Raw genomic sequence first — 20,181 nt, 5'->3', positions numbered from 1 at the left:
GTGTAGTTCCCAACTGTCCCGCTCTACATCCGATTAGCTCCAGTTCGGAGGTATCCATTATACCACCAGTGTGAAACTGATGCTTTGTGTGACTGTCTCTCATTTTCGCTGAAGGGTGCCCTAAAAGACGTTACTAGTTGTAATTATGTGCCTACGAAATGGCAATCCGCCCTTTTCACACCTTCAGAACACATTCAGTCGAAGGTAAGAAATAGTCGCTGCGCATGATTTATTTATTTATATACATATGGTTCTGCCCCGCCCTATGTTCGATTAGCACCGGTTCGCAGTGTGTTATTAAGCCAGTAGTGTGAATTTGGCGCCTAGCTTGACCCTACCATTTCTTATGCCGGTTGTTAAATGTGATTCGGTTTCAATTATATAGATCAATTCAAAAATCAATGGAACTTGTGAAGCTTTAGGTCATTGCAGTGATCGTCTTTAGGGAAAATTTTTCTTTGTTGTAGTACTTTGCCTCTTCATTGAAGACCACACAATCCAATTCAGATGGTCCTCTTATACTTATCTACGCGCTGGCGCTATTAGTAGACCTAAATGGATTAAGAGATCCCCCTACCTATCGTTACCCAGAATATTTCAGTGCTTTTTCATCCTCCTGAATGAGTTTCTTTAGAGTAATATTCCAACTATCATTACCCATGGAATTGCCCTAATTTACCGTTTGTTGTTTACAACGTAAATATACAGTAAATTTTATTGCATTTATATACTCGTATTGCCAATAAAGATACCCATCAGGCGGTAAGTCTTTTACACTCATATCTTTATTGTCCATACAATTGATAGGAAAGGCGCATATATTGTTAATGAGTTGGTGCGTTATAAAATGATCGATGTTGACCAAGACCTTTGTTATGGGACTGACTACTTTGTTTTAGCAAATGCCTAAGTGGAACTCGAGTACTTTTTATCAATTATGTTCGTTAAAAGTGAGTTAGGAAGCGGAAGAAAACTTAAGACTTTCTTGGTGCTCCCAATTAGCGTCAATGAAATGATTGCTTCGTATTTCATTGAGTTGGATGAAAAGCCTTCTTTTGCTATTGACTCTAGTTTGACAATTTGTCGTCGCATGCTATCGATTGGCTTCTTGTACAGATTGTGTCTGGTTTTTGAAATAGATCAGAGGTACCCTGTCTTGTGGGCGCCCCACTGAGATTCAAAAAATATGCCTGAATCCGTTTTTGCTTGTACTTCAAGCACTAAACATCTCATGGGCTAGCTCTGTTCTAACACTTTCTACGCTATTCTCCATGTATACACATATTACTTGAAAAATATTGCGTCTGTGTTCAAAGATCACTGGCGTTGTGCATCTCTGAACTAAATCCATGCGGCTTGTTTCTTTCGTAAATGACTATCCCATTTCATATCCAATTACATGCGTTCAAACTCCATAAAAATTTTGTTCAGGGCGTTTCTTAATATGATCCCAACACCTTTAGTTCATCCCTATTAAGCTTGTGATTCCTATTAAATTAATGAAGTATACCTTAAATTGATTACATTTTTCTGTGATGCCCAACATACTACATCCTATGCCTTAGAGTCGTCTTGGACGCAAACGTCAAAGCCAAAATGACCCACAAACCAGTTTTTAGGTGGTAAACAATTCAGTTGTACCATTACTTATGAAGTACCCTGTAATTTTTGATCATTAATTTTTTATCTCCTGCGGAAAATGTGGTTATTTCTTATGAGGTAGAAGCAACTTCAAAAACATTAAGTAATTGAAGTCATAAATTTGTTAAGATATAAACACAAACGGTTTATGATATGAAATTTATAGTACAATGGCCTATAGGTACATTTTTCAGCGCACAACTCTAATTTTTTGAAAAATTTCCACGAAATTTTGGAACAGCGATTTTAATGCGAGAAAATTAGCGAGAAAATTTACTGCCAAAGTAGAATTTGTATGGTACTCAGTACGTAGTTAATATAAATTAGTGTCGGTCTCATCTAGTAAAGAGAGAAATGTGCCTCTACCAACTCAGTGGAGGTATGCCCCTTCCTCTGCTTCCAAATTGGTAGGCGGCTTAAACTCTTTATTGACCGGCGCGTCTTCGTCCATTCCCAAAACATGACCTAGCCAGCGAAGCCTTTGGGTTTTTACTAGCTACACTATCGTCATATCTGCGTAATGCTCATACAGCTCATCATTATACCTTCTTCGCTACTTGCTGTCGATATCACAGACAGGATAATAATTGTTATGGAGAACTTTTCTCTCCAACCCTCCAAAGCCCATCTCATCTCGACACCGTCCATGATTCCAACCCATACATTAACACAGGTATGATGAGCGATTTCTATAGCGGGATTTTTATTCGTCGAGAGAGGACTTTACTTTTCAATTGCCTACTCAGTTCAAAGTAGCAGTTGTTGGCAAGAGTTTTCTTAGTTTGATTTCTAAGCTGACATTGTTTTTGCTGTTAATACAACCAGCACCCAAATAGACAGATGAAATTCAGTATCGAAATTATATCCATCCACAGTGATGTGTCTGCTAAGGTGCCAATATAATGATTCTTTCTTAGATGACAACAAGTTCTTCATCTTGTCCTCATTTATCGCAAGACCCAATTTTTAGCTTCTTTATCTAATCTCGAGAAGGCGGAGCTCATCATCAATATCATCAGCATACGCTAGTACTTATAACAGATTGTACCATCACGGTTTAGTTTTGCTGCTAAAGAAATTGCACGAAAAGAAGTCGCTTTCTGTGAAGCCTCGTGTGGTTTCGAAGAGCTCAGTGAGGTTCTCCAAGATTCTTACGGAAATCCATATCCTTAAGATATCTCAGTGGCAGGAGATGTGATTGGGTTTACAGTTTCGTCGTATTGCTAGGCGACGTTGGGACTGTTGGACGACTGATGAAATAGCTCGCCAGCTACACAGGATTCATGGCGCTGTTTTTCCGTTCACGATAACTATAAACCTTCTAACTTTCCCTCTCGGCATCTCACTTGCTTGGTATAAATTGCTACCCCAGTGTATGGTTCGTATTTTTTGTTTAAAGTGGGAGTTCGCCTGGCCTGTGCTGGGACCATTTGAGCGAACATCAGTCGCTTTCAAATCAACCTCATAATTTTAACAATTCGAGTTTCATATTTTTCTCCAAAATGTCTAACAATATTGTGACATATATTAGCATCACTAAGCTGCTACTAAATAAACGTACAACAACAATAAAGTAGCCACTCTTATCTAGAAGGCGACGAAGGGTTATCTCATCTCACACACACACATGTAGTCATCAGCCGAAGTAGTTACTCCAATATACACACACATATGGCAGTAGAAAACATAAACTACAAATATACATGTATATAGATGGTAACCAAGCAGGAGGTGCAAAAGTTCTAGAAGGTAAAACATCTAGACCTTAGGAGAAATATGCAAACGAAGCAACAGAGAGTATAAAAGCAACGCAAGCTGAGTAAGCATGAATCAGTTTTGATTTAAACACGCTATTGGTTGTGAAGTAGTAGTAGTGATTTATTTATTTTCTCTTAAAAGTAAAGCAAAATGAATTAAACTATAAATATATAAAAATAAATAAAGATTCCAGACAATAACAATAAATTTTGTGTGTGTGTCTTAATATCACTTATAACTAAACAACTCATTTATGAAAATTCGTTGACAATAAGTTCTCTATACTTAAGGCAATTTCTTATATAAACAAAGAGTGAATTATAGTTATAACCCTTAAGGGTATTTACCACCTTCTGCAGATCTAAAAGTTTCTCACCAAAACAATTAAACCGTATGTCTTTATATATGGGACATATCCCAATGAAGTGATAGGTGTCTTCAGCTACACATAAATTGCACACAGAACAGTTTTTGAAAAAAAAAACATTTTTAAGACATCGAGCATTGAGATTTAGCAAGCCACCCCTTGCTCGGAAAATCAGACTTATGACGCATGCACAATACTCATCGTTAAAATTGGTAGAGTACGTAGTGAGCAATTCGGAGTAAAGATCATGTAACGACTGAAAAGAACTATCGGCATAGTCTGCAAACTCTTTTTGAATCAATTTCTCTAGTAAAATTGGTATGCTTATAAGCGATGCGGAAGAAAAGTCAGACAGAGGCACCATGTCGACACTTTCATAAACGTTTCTCCACTTTTTGACCCAGTACGACCCTTGTCTCACTGTCTCCTCTGCTAAAACTCGGGGCAGTCTATTTGCTGGCAAACTTAAACAGCGCGCAATATAAAGCATGTGAATGCGTAAGGTGTGACTGAAAAGCGACGATAAACCTGATTCAAGGTATAACATATAGTTTGGAGTATTAGCTGGTAAAAAAATTAAATTTTTTAAAAAGAAGCGAAGAAGTTTCTCTACGCATTCAAACTTATCAACACCCCAGACTAGCGCACCATAAAACATAATGGACCTACATGCTGCCTCGGTTGTGAAGTATAATTGGGAAGTACTACTCCCAAAGTAATCTAAATAAAGCCCAGTTTGCAGTACTGATTTTTGGAGTGGTTTATTCAACAGTTTGGCGATTCTAACGTTAGCAGAAGGTTTCAAATGAGCGGAATTTCCCTAAATTCGTTACAATATCATGATCACAGCATGCCATATGTCATTCAAGGTGATTAGGATTCTATTTTCTAAAGCCAGGTGTATGAGATCGGTGGCAGCTACCTGCAGACTCAAAAAACATATCAATTTGGGTGATGAAACAAAATCAAGGCCGGCAGCATATTTTTATATGTCATCAATGTCAATTAATCGACAATTAGACAATAAATGGCCTTGTGACCCCGCGTACTTCCCTCTTTGGAAGAAAAAGCGTTTTAATATTTTCAAGCTGACCAAAAAGTTATTTAGCGTCTACTACTAAAGTTCGAAATGGAACATTCCTTGACGGTGTATGTTGCACTACCCCCTTCACGTTTATCCTATCTAGGGAATTATAAAACCATCCGAAACTATCCGGTTGTTTTTGTGGAACCCTGCATACACGACGAGTAAGTAAGTAAGTATACACGACGCGTTCTTATAATTTTTTTATTATTTTGATAACATTTATAGCAGAAATTTTTCTGAGATATTGAACTCTAAGCCAAATATAGCTTAGATATGCAACAAAATTTTAACACAACAACATGTGGTCTCCAGCAAGTTTCAACGCATTTCTTTCAATCTCTCTCTTAATCGGAACCCTAACATACAGTTCCGCACTTCATTTGAGCAATGACAAAGTCTACGAAACCAGACGCCTGGCTAGCCGCGGTCTAGCGCTTTCCAAAAATGCTCCACGCATAACGGGGCGTATCGTTGGCGGCGAGAAGGCCACAGAGGCAGCAGCACCTTGGCAAGTATCAATACAAAATATCTATGGCAGTCACTTTTGCGGTGGAGCCATCATAACAAACCAATTCGTAGTTACAGCGGCAAGTTGTGTAAGTGGATTACAAAAAAATTGGATTAAAGTGGTCGCAGGCACCAACGATTGGATGGATTTTGGTATTGATATGCTCGATGTGACCGAGATCTTTGTGCATTGTAATTTCGATAAACCTTTGTATCATAATGACATCGCATTGCTTAAGTTGAGCAGAAAACTAATTTTTGATGATAAAATAAAAAATATAACAATCGTAGATGAAGATGAGTTGGTAGAAGATGACGAGTTAACAATGACCGGTTGGGGTAGCGCGGACGTAAATGGCGCCTATCGTAATATGTTGCATCAATTGAAAGTCAATTATTTGCCCTATGAAGACTGTCGCAAATCATATGGCAATTCGGATGATGTAGATATTGGACATTTGTGCACAAGATCTAGTCAGGGTGAAGGCGCCTGTCATGGTGATACTGGCGGTCCGCTAGTCAATTCCAATGGACAACTTGTGGGTATAAATAATTGGGGTGTACCATGCGGGCGTGGATTTCCGGACGTATACGCAAAGATATTTTATCATGCCGAATGGATTCGTACAACAATAAATGGTTGTGTAACATAAATTTAATTGCAATCACAACAACAAATTTATTATTAATGTTTTTTTCTTGCCTAAATGACAGTTTTGTGTGATATTTTGCAATAAAAAAAAACTTGTTTGGCCTTTGTCTGGAATTGTTTAATTGTTTTTCGCGATATCACCATAAAAAAAAAAAAAATATTTTAATCTATTTAGTAGACGACGGAAAATATCTTTGTACTGATAAGTTAATTAAGGCAATAAACATAAAACAAGTTTGACCACTCGGTCAATTATTTTTTTTAACGGTATTATTTTTTTAAACGGTTTTATTTAGCTTGACTCGTGCTTGGTTGGCTGGCACGAATTTGGTAATTGAAATTTAAATAACTTCCCGATAAGCTACAAGCTTGAAACTTGGAATATAGTTCAGAACCCGATGACAATGCAATAATAAGAAAGAAATCTCCACTAGGTGGCCCAAAGATCGAGATATTCAAAAAAAAAAAAAAAACGTATTTGAACTCCGATTGGGTCCATATTTGGAACAAATATACATACAGTCCGGTAGAAGTGACATTAAAATATTTTGGAGTTGGAGGAGGGACAAGCGTTGGACGCGTTAAATTTCTATTGATAGTTATATACACGACCTTAATAAAAAGATGATAAAAAAAATTTAAGGACTACCTTTATATAAATGGACAAAGCAAGTAAGGAAGGCTAAGTTCGGGTGTAACCGAACATTACATACTCAGTTGAGAGCTTTGGAGACAAAATAAGGGAAAATCACCATTTAGCAAAATGAACCTAGGGTAACCCTGGAATGTGTTTGTATGACATGTGTATCAAATGAAAGGTGTTAATGATTATTTAAAACGTAGTGGGCCTTAGTTCTATAGGTGGACGCCTTTTCGAGATATCGCAATAAGGGTGGACCAGGGGTGAATTTAGAATATGTTTGTACGATATGGGTATCAAAGAAAAGTGTTAATGAGTATTTTAAAAGGGAGTAATCCTTAGTTCCATAGGTGGACGCCGTTTCGAGATATCGCCATAAAGGTGGACCAGGGGTGACTTTAGAATATGTTTGTACGATATGGGTATCAAAATAAAAGTATTAATGAGGGTTTTAAAAGGGAGTAGCCCTTAGTTGTGTATGTGAAGGCGTTTTCGAGATATCGAACAAAATGTGGACCAGGGTAACCCAGAACATCTTCTGTCGGGTACCGCTAATTTAATTATATATGTCATACCACGAACAGTATTCCTGCCAAGATTCCAAGGGCTTTTGATTTCGCCCTGCAGAACTTTTTCATTTTTTTCTACTTAATATGGTAGGTGTCACACCCATTTTACAAAGTTTTTTCTAACGATATATTTTGCGTCAATAAACCAATCCAATTACCACGTTTCATCTCTTTTTTCATATTTGGTACAGAATTATGGCGTTTTTTCATTTTTCGTTATTTTCGTAGTCGGATCTCTGCCATATTTTATACCAAGATAAAGTGACTTCAGATAAGTAAGTGAACTAAGTTTACTTAAGATATATCGTTTTTTGGGCAAGCTATCGTGTTAACGGCCGAGCGGAAGGACAGACGGTGGACTGTGTATAAAAACTGGGCGTGGCTTCAACCGATTTCGCCCATTTTCACAGAAAACAGTTACCGTCATAGAATCTATGCACACACCAATTTTTGTTCGACTTATGGTATTAAAAGTATTCTAGACGAATTAAATGAAAAAGGGCGGAGTTAGGCCCATTTTCAAATTATCTTTATCTTTGTATTTTGTTGCACCATATCATTACTGGAGTCGAATGTTGACATAATTTACTTTTATACTGTAAAGATATTAAATTTTTTGTTAAAATTTGACTTAAAAAAAAATTTTTTTAAAATTGGGCGTGTTCGTGAACCGATTTTGCTAATTTTTATTTAGCACATATATAGTAATAGGAGTAACGTGCTTACCAAATTTCATCATGATATCTTCAACGACTTCCAAATTACAGCTTGCAAAACTTTTAAATTACCTTCTTTTAAAAGTGGGCGGTGCCACGCCCGTTGTCCAAGATTTTTCTAATTTTCTATTTGGCGTCATAAGGTCAACGCACCTACCAAGTTTCATCGCTTTATCCGTCTTTGGTAATGACTTATCGCACTTTTTCTGTTTTTCGAAATTTTCGATATCGAAAAAGTGGGCGTGGTTGTTGTCCGATTTCGAAACCTACTTACCAAATTTCATCAAGATACCTCAAAACTTACTCAAGTTATCGTGTTTACAGGCGGACGGACATGGCTAAATGAATTTCTTTTTTCACCCAGATCATTTTGATATATAGAAGTCTATATCTATATCGATTAGTTTATGCCGTTACCTATTACCGTTATGCGAACAAAGTTAATATACTCTGTGAGCTCTGCTCAGCTGAGTATAAAAATAGAAGCCAATTTTTCCTTTAATACAGACATAGTCTTTTTGAATTTAGACTAAAAAACTTTAACAATAGCTCTTGTAAAAGAATTTTGGGATTTAAAACTATAAAGGTGGAGCGCAATCTTTTAATTTAATGCAAACAATGTACTTGGGATTAACTAATTGATTATTTAAAATTTAAGCACCAAAAAAAATTCTTTTACAAGAGCTATTGTTAAAGTTTTTTTTTGTCAAAATTCAACAAGACTATGTCTGTATTAAAGGAAAAATTGCATTCTATTATTTTGCCCATTTATATAAAGGTAATCCTTAAAATTTTTTATCATCTTTTTATTTTCAATTTTTTAGTACTGCCTACAAACAGGCAATTGCGACTTGGCTTTTTAATTTAAGTAATTCCTAAGTGAAAATTCTTATCTTTATTTATTTGTTCAAAATAGCAAGATTTAAGAGTATTAGTGGAATTTTCGCTGACAACCCTGGTGAAAACAACAGAATTCCACCTCGCATCTAACAAGAGAATTCCACCTCGTTTGTCAGCTACTTAATTTGCACAGCTGAAAATAGTGGTGAAATTCTCATACGCCTGAAAGTCTAAAAGAATCGTGGTGAAAGTCGCGTACGCCTAAAAATATGTAAGGACGTGCATTGAGTTTGGCCTTCAAGGAGATGGAATTCTACAACGCCTGCAACACTCAGGAGGCTTTTGCGTTACGTAGCTCAAATTAATTTTCCTAATATCTCGATCCATGCGCCACCTAGCGGAATTTTTTTGATAAAATATCGCATTGTCAGTGACAATAAGTTCGAACACAACATAGTTCACTTGCATGCTGCAACATGATCAAGTTCAACAACACAACTTGTTCAAACGAACATACTCGCCATTGATTTAAAATTGTTTTTATATTTCAGTCTTTGATTGAAAATAATGAATAAATAAATGCGGTCTTGTTACGAATATTGGCTGCATACTGTAAAACACTAAAAAAACCTGATCCATATGATGATATTTTTTAAGGGCTCGGTCCTCTGTGGAAACTGTTTTTAAGCATTTAGTTTCTTTCAATAACTGGCAACATCTATGACGACTCCAATTTGACGATTGCTTTGGCGAATATTCAATTAGTTTTGACCACGTTCGGCAGTATACATACCCCTCCAAAATAGTTCCGTCGTCTTTAATAATTTCAGATAATATATTCCATATCAAACTTCTGCCCTTACGTCGCGGCGACAAGGTGTAAGTAAATACTTTTATTAATTTGTTCTAACACAAACACTTGGTTGTCTGACATTGCTTAAAGAATTGATTGTATGTCGAACTAATCGTTACTGATTGTCGCGATTTGAATTTATTCTAGAGCAGCCTTCGTTTGATCATACATGATTATGTAAAACATGTTCGATCATTGGCGCGCAATAATACCAACGGAGTCAAGCAAGCAGAAAAGCTGAGTTTAATAATTTCTCATTATATTCGCATGATTAAATGTGAACAGAAATTTTGTAGTATGATGAAATCAAGCAATCTGTTGTTTTGTCCGTTCTCTGATTGTCACCGGGTTCTGACCCACGGCCCAAGTTTCAAGTCTCTAACTCACCGGCAAGTTACTCAAAAATCGTTCGCAAGATTCCCCTCGCTTTTCAGGGATTTGTAGTTATCTCAATTAGCACGCCACCTGGCGAAACTTTGTTTTCCATAAATTGTATTGCCACCGGGTCTCGAACTATGTGGTAAGTTACAAATCTCTAGGTAACCGGGAAGTTAATTAAAAGTGCATTGAAAAATTCCAAAATTTATATTAATTTTCCTAATATCTCGATCCACGCGCCACCTAGCGGATTTTTTTTGGATAAAATATTGCATTGTCACCGGTTTCTGACTTACGGCTCCAGTTTCATATCTCCAGCTCACCGGGAAGTTACTCAAAAATCGATTGCACGATTCCCTGGGTTTTTTCAGGGATTTTCAGGGATTTTCATTTATCTCGATTCGTCTACCACCTGGCGTCATTTGCTTTTCAACGAATTATAGTGGCATCGACTCGCAAACCATGTGCTAAGTTTGAAGTCTCTGGATCACCGAGAAGTTAGTTAAAAGTCGATCGCAAAATTTCCATTTTAAAATTAATTTTCTGTATATCTCGATCCGTGCGCCACCTAGCCGATTTTTTTTTTTCACTTGAATTGTAAAGTATCCGAGGTCTCAACTATGCTCTAAGTATCAAGTGTCTAGCTCAACCGGAAGTTACAGAAAAAGACTTTTCCGTGGGTCAAAAATTCGTATAAAAATGAGGGGACAAACATGAAAGCGACTTAATATGAAGGTAAAATAGAAAAAAATAAAACTAAAATAAAATAGAAATTAAATAAACAAAGGTTATGTTACGTCTCACATTTTTAGAAATTTCACGCGCCCAACGCTTTTATTTAATTGTCTGACAAACGCCCTAGATCTATGAGGAGTGTGATGACTATTACCTAGGACCTGCCTAATTATTTTCTAGCTTTTGGTATTATTATTACTTCATGTAAGTATTGTTTTCAATAAAACCGTTCAACTTAAACATTTTATTATTATTTTATTATTATTTTATTTCATTTGATGAGCTCACGAACGAAAAACGAGTTCGAATTCGTTGTACGGGATATTAATCGATCCCGAAATCGAGTAGTCGAAGCAGAAATCAAATCGTAACCTTAGTCGAAAGCGAATGAAGAAAGATTTGGTGGAAAAATTGAAACTAAAATACAAAACACAAACTAAAGCGAAATCAAACATTTATTGTCAGAAATTAGCCGTAAACGTACACTCGAAGCCTCGTATACAGATTGCAATCAAAATCGGAAGCAAAATCTAAATCATAATCGAAATCGAAATATTGGAAAAGAAGTACACGAACACGATAAGGTACCATAATATATCCACTTTTATCTCTTTATACTATTATTTTCGTCGGGGTAACATAAAGTGAACGGCCGTAAGGTTAATTGACGTAATGACCACTTCGAATTCTCAATTTGCCAATTTGGGAAATTTCTTTTATTTTCATCTATGATCATTCGATGACTGCAGCGTTTTCCAAGCGGAAGTTGTCTCGATTAAGGATACGGTGTATGAAATTCTGCCCAATGCTACTACAGCTAGGAAATTTAACATCTGCTCGGATAGCCAAGCTGCTGTAAAGGCCTTCAGTTCAACTATAGTGCAATCGAGGGTGATCTCTTGCAGGGTAGCAAGATCCTTCTGGCCGGAAGGGATGGCAGGAGGTCTGCCAAAGTGATTGGGTATACTAATGCTCATCTAACAATGGCCATTGGGGTTTTGACAGGATACTGTCCAATGGGAAGACATGCAGTACGTCTCAGTATACTGGAAACCGCATGCTAATGTAGCTGTATGGAGAATGATGAGGTGGAATTATAGAATCACGTTATGCTTTATTGCTCTGATTGTGCCAAAATTAGGTGAACGTATTTCGGTCACCAATCACTTGGATATTCGGAGTATTTACCCAAGGTTGAGATCAGTCTCATTCATCCCCAGCGGGTTAGAGGGCCTAGAACATACCCGCGATAGCTATGCCTGTCGTAAGGGGTGACTTAAATACCAAATTGATTCAAGGGGTTACGAGCGCAATATAAAGCTTCTCCAACCCAATTGTCAACCTCACCTACCCGTGGCGATTCCTGTTTCTTTAACAGCTGACCCAAAGTTCCTAATGGATCTAAGGGGTGGGGGGGCGTTTTGGCCTAGAAGGTTTCATGTGGTCATACCAAATCGTTCCTGAGCTGGTCGGGCTAGTCCTTTAATGGTGCTTGTTACCGGAACGTAGCGGATCGGCAAAGGACCATCAACATCGATAACACTCCCCAAAGCCTTCGGGGAGTGTCCTTATGGCTACAGCAACAACAACATCAGTCTCATTCGAAACTATATCTTTGCTACGCAAAGCCTCTCTAAGTAGCTATAGCTTTCGTCAGCGGATCTTCGTGCCATCGAAGTGAGCTTCCCATACCAGGGCAGCTACCACCAAACCTAACCTAACCTATGACCATTTCGGCAAAAAGACTATTACTATATTCAAAAATTTGAGAGCGAAAAAATAGCGTCGAAGGCGAAAATTTGAAATAAAAAATCGCACGTTTTAAAAATAGCGAAATACATTAGCCGTAGTTGAAATCGATATATTTCTTTGAATAAATAATAGTATTAATAAATAAAATAATTAAAGTCGAAATAAATAATAAGCGAAATCTAAAATATGTGCCGATTTCAAGTCGCTGTCGTAGAATGAAAATCGAAAATATAAATTGAGTTTAAAATTGGTTTCGAAAAATTCAAAATCAAAATCTTCATTCGTATCAATATTTATATCGAAACCGTAATGAAAATCGATTATGGATGCTCAAAAATATATATCCGTCTGATCTTAAGTTAACTTATAAGGAAAGAAACCTCTAGTTAAATGCGTTAGTTCGCATTCGGAAGGAATCAAAATTGAAAAAATTGTAGCGAATGTTGGCATCTCTAGGCTGTTAGTAAATAACCACGCAACACAAAAACATTAACACAAGCCAGACTTGTGTACATGAACACATTAACCCGGTAGTTCCCATAACTTTTTTTGTCTTGTATTTAGTTGGAAAGCAGCTGTCTTTTAGATTTGGACCTCCTGAACACGAAAATGATGTCCATTTTTTAATCCACTGTTACGCTTTTCCGTAAAATCCGGAAAACAAGCGTTACCATATGGTAATCGTGGGTCGTCTAGGCTACAGGTTTTTGGTGAAAGAAAAACTATTTTGGATATGGTTTTTTAAATTTTATTTTGGAAATAATAGGCGTTTTTGAACATTTTTATTAAACCGTAAATAAGGAATGAATAAGTTTATCAAAATATAATAGAAAGACATTTTCTGAACTAAAATATAGGTGGTTGAAATCATGGTTTGGTATGGTAACTTGCAAAACACTTCAAACAAAGTCCTACGATGCATTTCATGCATGCTGTTCGTCCGTTAGCTATGCATCTTTCACAGGAACAACGGCTACAATTCGATGGTACTACAATATATCCGCTCTGATCAAAACGAAGAGGTTCCACTCGACCTGGTTGTAGAACATATCTGTGGGATGGAATCGGGCCATCTAATTAAGACATTGTCGGTTGCACTTTCCGATAAAGCTGCCAAGCATTTTTAGTAAGGCATCTAACAGCCAGGTGAAAATGCTTAACGACGACTTTTGCCCCCTGTTTGTGGTGCGATATTGCGGCAAGATTTGATCGAATCCGTCAATCCGTGATCGCACAAGGACAGGGTACATTTATTTTGGCTCCACTTGCCCTCGAATAACGATGTGCCATTGAATTTGGATTTTCACCGAAGCTGGTAGATAACATGCACACAACATTGTTATCTTTCCATTTCTCCAAACATACGTATGTCAGTGCCTTTCATCTCAATTGATTGCGAGTAACCTCATTCCATTGACTTGAAGTCTTTTTTATGCACCAGTGGAGAGCCTGCTGAAATTCTTTTTCACGTTCCCATAGAAGCGAAACGCCGTCCACTAGCCATTACTACTTCACAGCCGCCTTTTAGCTGAGCGGGCATACGTTATCAGGGATCAGCACAATAATCTTCAGCATCATCTTCGCCAGATATGTTTCCGTCTACAGGAGGCTCGATATAAAGAAAGGTTGGTATATCTTGAATGCAATCAAGTATTTGTTGCAACGATAAACCTCTGAAAGTCGTAGTATTTAAAAAAATTTGCAGATTATATCAGATAAATTTACAAAAAGGCATAGAAAAGCCATTGAAACGCGTAGAAAACTGGACCCTAGCATAGAAAATCCCATGAAATACGAAAAAACCTGTACCCTAGCCGACCCACGGTTACCATATGGTAACGCCTTAAATAAAATGTAAAAAAGAACTAGTAAATAAATAATTCCAGCAAAGAATTAACTTAAATTAAATAACTTATTTCATTAGTTACCGACTTTTATATTTTTTATTTAAATGTTCTTAAAAATTATTACTATAATCGCGTACTTACAGACGGACCATATTGAAAAACGGGAATTTTCAACTTTTCTTTTTCTCACTTAAATTTGACGTACGTTAGCTTCACTATTTAAACCCAGACTGACCAAAACTTTGTTTTGTGGAAAGTCAGAGATATTCTGTATAAAATAGCGTTATTCATTTGTAAATTTGTGGTGCAGTTTAGATTTAATTCGTGGAAATATAGCGACACCTTTTGCGTTACCTTATGGTAATCGTGGGTTATTTCGGGTTAATCATCATTTACACAGATACATGGAAGGCGCCGAGAACTACATGCACACCAATGGTCACCATTTAGTTGAATAATTATTGTTAGTTGTCGCTGAACAAGCAGAGTAGTAACATTGGGTGAGGCTATTGTTTATTTGCGCATTTGCGAAAATATATTTTGCAAACAAACGCTCATGCGCAGAATGGTTTCATGTTAGCAATTTATTTTGTTTAAATTTTTCCTTAGACTCAAGCAATAAAGTAGTATTTGTATGGCATATTTACGAATTACTTTTTGTGTGTTAACAAACATGCGTGCATACGTCCTACCTCATTGATTTTTTATCAACACACCAATCAACCAATAAGATGATTTTTGTTTTACTCACATAGCCACAGTTTTTATTTCGGCGGCGCCTGATGCACACACATAACCAGCAGCTCGAAATGACGAGATATCTTACACACACACACATGTAGTCATCAGCCGAAGTTCTTGCTCACACATACACACGCATACAACTACATTACCAAGCAGGAGATACAACAGTTCTAGAAGGTGAAACGTCTATACCTTTGCAGAAATATTCGGACGAGGCAACAGAGAGTATAAAAGCAGCGCAAGCTGAGTAATAACTAATCAGTTTTGATTTGGTTGTGAAGTATAATCGTGAAGTACTACTCCCAAAGGAACCTCAATAAACACCAGTTTGCAGTATTGAATATTGGAGTGATTTATTCAACACTTTTGCGATTCGATCCTTAGCAGAAGGTGCAATAATAAGCAGTATTTCCCAGAATTCGTTACAATATAAACCAAATTTGAATAATCGAAGTAATAATAAGAAAATAATTGTCGATATCGAAAAATCTACGTCACTAGTAACGCAAACTGCCGTCAGAACGGTAATAGGCCTGGTTTTTATCACAAAAAATGTCTTCTGTACGTATGTTTGTCACAACACAACAGAATCGATTTTGATAAAATTTTGTATATGTGTTCACGGGGGCTTGAAGATACTTCAGATTCACAATTTGGTCCGAAAAGTGGACCAGGGGTCGATCTATTCCAAAAAATCGTAAAGATATTTTTGAAATTTGGTATAGAAATACTTCCGGAATTTACCATTCCAAACAATCTTATTTATGGCGAAATTCGCTTGAAATTCCGTACAGGGGTACATATTTGAGGAAATTGAGGTGAGATATGGAGAGGAAATGGGAATGAGAGAGGGAGTTGTAGTGTAAGTGGGATTAGGGCTGGAAGTAGGAATGGGAATGTGAACTTTAGGGGAAGTTGGGGTGAGTGTCCGAGTAGGAATGGCATTGGGAGTGGAAGTGGGATTGGGAGTAGGTATAGAAGTGGGAGGCAGCCAAATGGAATAAGGGATGGACAAGAATTATAAAACAAATTGAGGATAGAGTAGAAGAGAATGGGATAGATACTTAGTGGAGAGACGAACCGAGGCTCAATTTTTAAATATAGACAAACCAATTTTCGGGCAGAACAAAGTCTGTGGTGTATTCTAGTATACAATAATAATCAAGTTTGTAATTCATTTTTTTTTGTAAGAGATAATGTCCGTACGCCCTGAAATCTCAAAGTCCATTTAGTACGTGATGTACTCATACGTATCAAAGCTCAGTCATAACTTTACTGTTTCAGGTGACGTGACTAATCAGTTCATTTTTTATGACCTCTTTATAAATCTACTTAGTAACCTTCCAACAATTTTGTTTGAGCGTTATCATAAATAGTAATGCCTCCAAACAAAACAAAAACTGACGAAAGAAATGTGAATTCAAAGCTTTCGCAACCCAATAGTTAACCTCAAATACGCGAAGCGAATCCAGTTACAAATAAACATGTATCATACACATTTTTAGCAGCCGGGTCTTTTGCGACCGCAAGTTCCTCATGTTCATATTGAACCCTTCCCGAGATGGTTGGGTTTGTAACTTTATGACGTTTATTACAGGAACGTACAGGATCTCTATCCGACAAAGCACCATCAACATCGATAACACTCTCCAAAAACCTTCGGGGTGTATCTTTATAAATATAACAACAAAAACAATATGTGATTACATCCTCTACGTCTCGAATTTAAATGTGCGTACGCTTTAGAATCGGTGCCACCGTTCAGTATAGTCAAACGCAGTTTCAAATATTTCAAAAATAAGATTGAGCACTTGTCACACTCTTTCAATTATCAATTGTTATCCACAAATGAATGATTGTCCTCATTTAACAAGTTTCATCAATTACATACAGCGCAATTTAGGGATGTGCATCTCACCCTTTTCTTCGACCTTCCGAAGAAGAATCTTTAAAAAAATGTATGCTTTAAGCTAGAATAGGTAAAGATACCGCTTTAACCTTGTGGGTGCCGATTTTGTGATCTATCAGTGGAGACGGCGGACCATATCCTCCTGGAGTGTGACGCAATCTCAAGACGTAGGGCAAGTTTATGGGTTCACCATGGCCAGAGCATTCTCACATAAAATCCCTCTAGCCAGGTGAACTGCTAGGGTTCATCAGATATGTCGGCTCGGATGACGTGCTGTGAAGTAGCTGAGGGCATAATAGACCAATGGTCGCAGTGCGATCCTCAATTAATTATGTATCTATCTAACGAAGTTGACCGCATTACTCCGAAGAAAATACTATATTGCGAACTTCAGTGAGGTAGAGACTGCATAGCCTCGTTAAGTATGCGTTACTGTCAACTCCCCCAAAAGTGAACTCCCCACATGTAAGGAAAAAGCCAACTATGCAAGATGAAGCGACTGCGTACCGTGAATCTCGCAGTAGGTGGCGATCCCTAGGGCAGAAGATGAGACCTGTATACAAGTATCAAACGCTATAATATATCAGGTTACATACTGGCTCCTCGCGGTGTAGTTTTTGTCGACCGTGATAGGGCCGCGGAAACGATGCACATGCCCGCATTGCTCCCTATTGTGCTATCGTCACTCAAGATTGGATGAGTCATAGTATTAAAGTCGCATTTTAAGACAGGTAAGACTAAAAGAGAAAGCGGAAGTTGCACGTGATTGATCAAACAGAAAAGGCGTGGACCTAAGCGCGGGGCTGTAAAGTGTTCAAATTCATGTGTAGGCCTTACAACATTAGTCTTATGTTGTGTTACAAAGTTATTCCTATCATTAAAAAGAGAAGACTGTAGACTCATAACAAGTATTCTGACTGGCCACTGCCTTCTGGCGTCATATGCCTTTATATTAGGCTCGTTCCGTGATAGCAGTTGTAGAAAGTGCGGGTTGGAGGAGGAAACGATCGAGCACATTTTGCGCTCGTACCCTGCGCTTGTCAGGCTAAATCCTCAAGTTATTAGGAGCAGCATGGCTATCAGATCTAGAGGCAGCCAGTGGCATAGGTTCTAGAAGGATTCTAGTACTTGCAAAGAGGGCATAGGTCCTGGTTTTGATAGGGATTTTTAGTTTGGTCGTTAAACAAACTTCTGGTAACACTATGAATTCATTCAGTCTATGTGAGGTTCTCACGGACCGGCTAGTTTAACCTAAACTAACCTTCACTTCCCATTTTTATTTTAACTACTTAATCTCCGATTTTATTGTTCTGATTTGGTTCAAGTCCATAAACTGATTTGGTGTCTGATTGTACCAATATAAACTCAGTCATGTGCAAACAATAAAAATGGTAATGATTAATTGGTAAACAAACATTATTTTCAATATATCCATTAAAAAAAATCGAAGTTTTTAAATTTATAGTCCCTGCAAAAGCCGCCGCAAACAAAATTAGTTGGAAAATTGTATATAATGATTGAATTCTTACCAAAAACATTAACAATCATCATTTGGCTGCCGTCGTATATTCGTCATCGCCGTCGTATTATCAGCAAATAAAATTGAGTCTAAATATATTTGATATAAAACGGAAAGTTAACAACTTTCTTAATTCAAATCAGTTGGAGTTGTCGAAAAGTAAACACAAAACAGCCAAAGAAAAATATAAAAATGTATTGTAGAACTATTCTATTTACCACTTCAACTCTACTCATCATCGCCGCGGCGCGTACAATCAACCCATCAGCAATTAACAAACTAAACGAGGGACGCATTATTGGCGGTAGTGAGGTCGACGTGACGGCAGTGCCCTATCAAGTCTCAATACAAAACACGTTCGGTGAACATATTTGCGGTGGTTCCATAATTGCACCACAATGGATTCTAACAGCAGGTCACTGCATGGAATGGCCCAAAAAATATTTGAAAATTGTCACCGGCACATCACAATGGAAATCACCGGGTGTGGCATATTCGGTTGATTACATCAAAGTACATTGCAAATACAATCAACCAATGTATCATAACGATATAGCACTGGTGCATCTGAGTCAACCGATTGTTTATGACACCAGAACTGCACCACTCCAATTGACAACAAAAAATTTGCTAAAAAGTGGCGATGATTTATTGCTTACCGGTTGGGGTGGCATCAAAGCGTGGGGTAATCCTGTAAATAAATTGAATAAAGTTACGGTGGATTATATGGATTTCCAGACATGTTTGAAAATGGTGAAAAATAATCAATTTGTTGGTGAAGGTCATTTATGTACATCAACAAAGGATGGTAGGGGCGCATGCACTTACGACTCGGGCAGTCCATTAGTGGATCCAAGCACGCAAATGCAAGTTGGTATTGTAAATGGTGGTGAGCCATGCGCTTTGGGTTATCCCGATACATTTGCCAGTGTTGCCTACTATAACGATTGGATTGTTAACACAATGGCGGATATGAGCGCATGCTGAGCTGCGCTACAAAGTGCAGGTGCGGTGCAGTGCGCTTGTATGGAGAGAAAATAATAAAAAGCAGAAGCGAACACAAGCCAAGCTCGAACAAATATTTAGTTTTAATTTAATTTTACTTACATTAGCTTAAAAATAAAGTTATTGTAGTAAAGAGATAGATGCTTTTGTATTTATATAGAACAGTGCATGATTAAATGAAAATATTAAGGGAGTTCAGGATTTTGTGCAAAAGGCCTAACATCATTGCATTGCATACTTCCGTAGCATATTTTTCACAGTACACTAACAAAATACACGGCTATGCATTTGCTACGTCAGTGCAAAAATGCAAAATCAAAACTCGTAGTTTATTTTGTCAATATTGAAAGCAAATCATCAACTGTTAAAACAAAAAAGTGCAAAGAAAAATGTTGATTTAATTTAATATGAAAGAAATTGCTAATATTTGCTGTAGCAAGTTTCCAACGTCAAATATACAAAATTCTGAAATCCCTTATAATTAAAAAAGAGTGCAAATGAATGACTTTAATATATGTATATATATATTATATTATTTATATATTTATTTACTCCTATTTTAATTTTTATTTGCAAAATAAAAAATTATGACCCTCTATCTTTTGCGAAATATAAATACACTAGAAGACCTGGCAGACGTTGTCCTGCCCTACTCCTTTTAT

General features: G+C 37.2%; 2 protein-coding genes across 2 annotated transcripts; both read left to right on the top strand.

Annotated features, from left to right (window-relative positions):
* The first annotated feature begins 5,143 nt into the window (after positions 1–5,143).
* Positions 5,144–6,117, top strand: LOC137244202 (chymotrypsin-2-like). Its single transcript, XM_067772867.1, has one exon. It carries the CDS (start codon positions 5,153–5,155, stop codon positions 6,011–6,013), a length of 861 nt encoding a protein of 286 aa, XP_067628968.1. The 5' UTR covers positions 5,144–5,152; the 3' UTR covers positions 6,014–6,117.
* A 12,452-nt stretch (positions 6,118–18,569) lies between these two features.
* On the top strand, positions 18,570–19,840 carry LOC137244197 (chymotrypsin-1). Its single transcript, XM_067772853.1, has one exon. It carries the CDS (start codon positions 18,707–18,709, stop codon positions 19,499–19,501), a length of 795 nt encoding a protein of 264 aa, XP_067628954.1. The 5' UTR covers positions 18,570–18,706; the 3' UTR covers positions 19,502–19,840.
* The last annotated feature ends 341 nt before the right edge of the window (positions 19,841–20,181 follow it).

The sequence above is a fragment of the Eurosta solidaginis genome, chromosome 1 (assembly GCF_040869045.1).
Source record: "Eurosta solidaginis isolate ZX-2024a chromosome 1, ASM4086904v1, whole genome shotgun sequence".
Taxonomy (NCBI): domain Eukaryota; kingdom Metazoa; phylum Arthropoda; class Insecta; order Diptera; family Tephritidae; genus Eurosta; species Eurosta solidaginis.
This window is presented reverse-complemented; position numbering and strand designations above follow the sequence as displayed.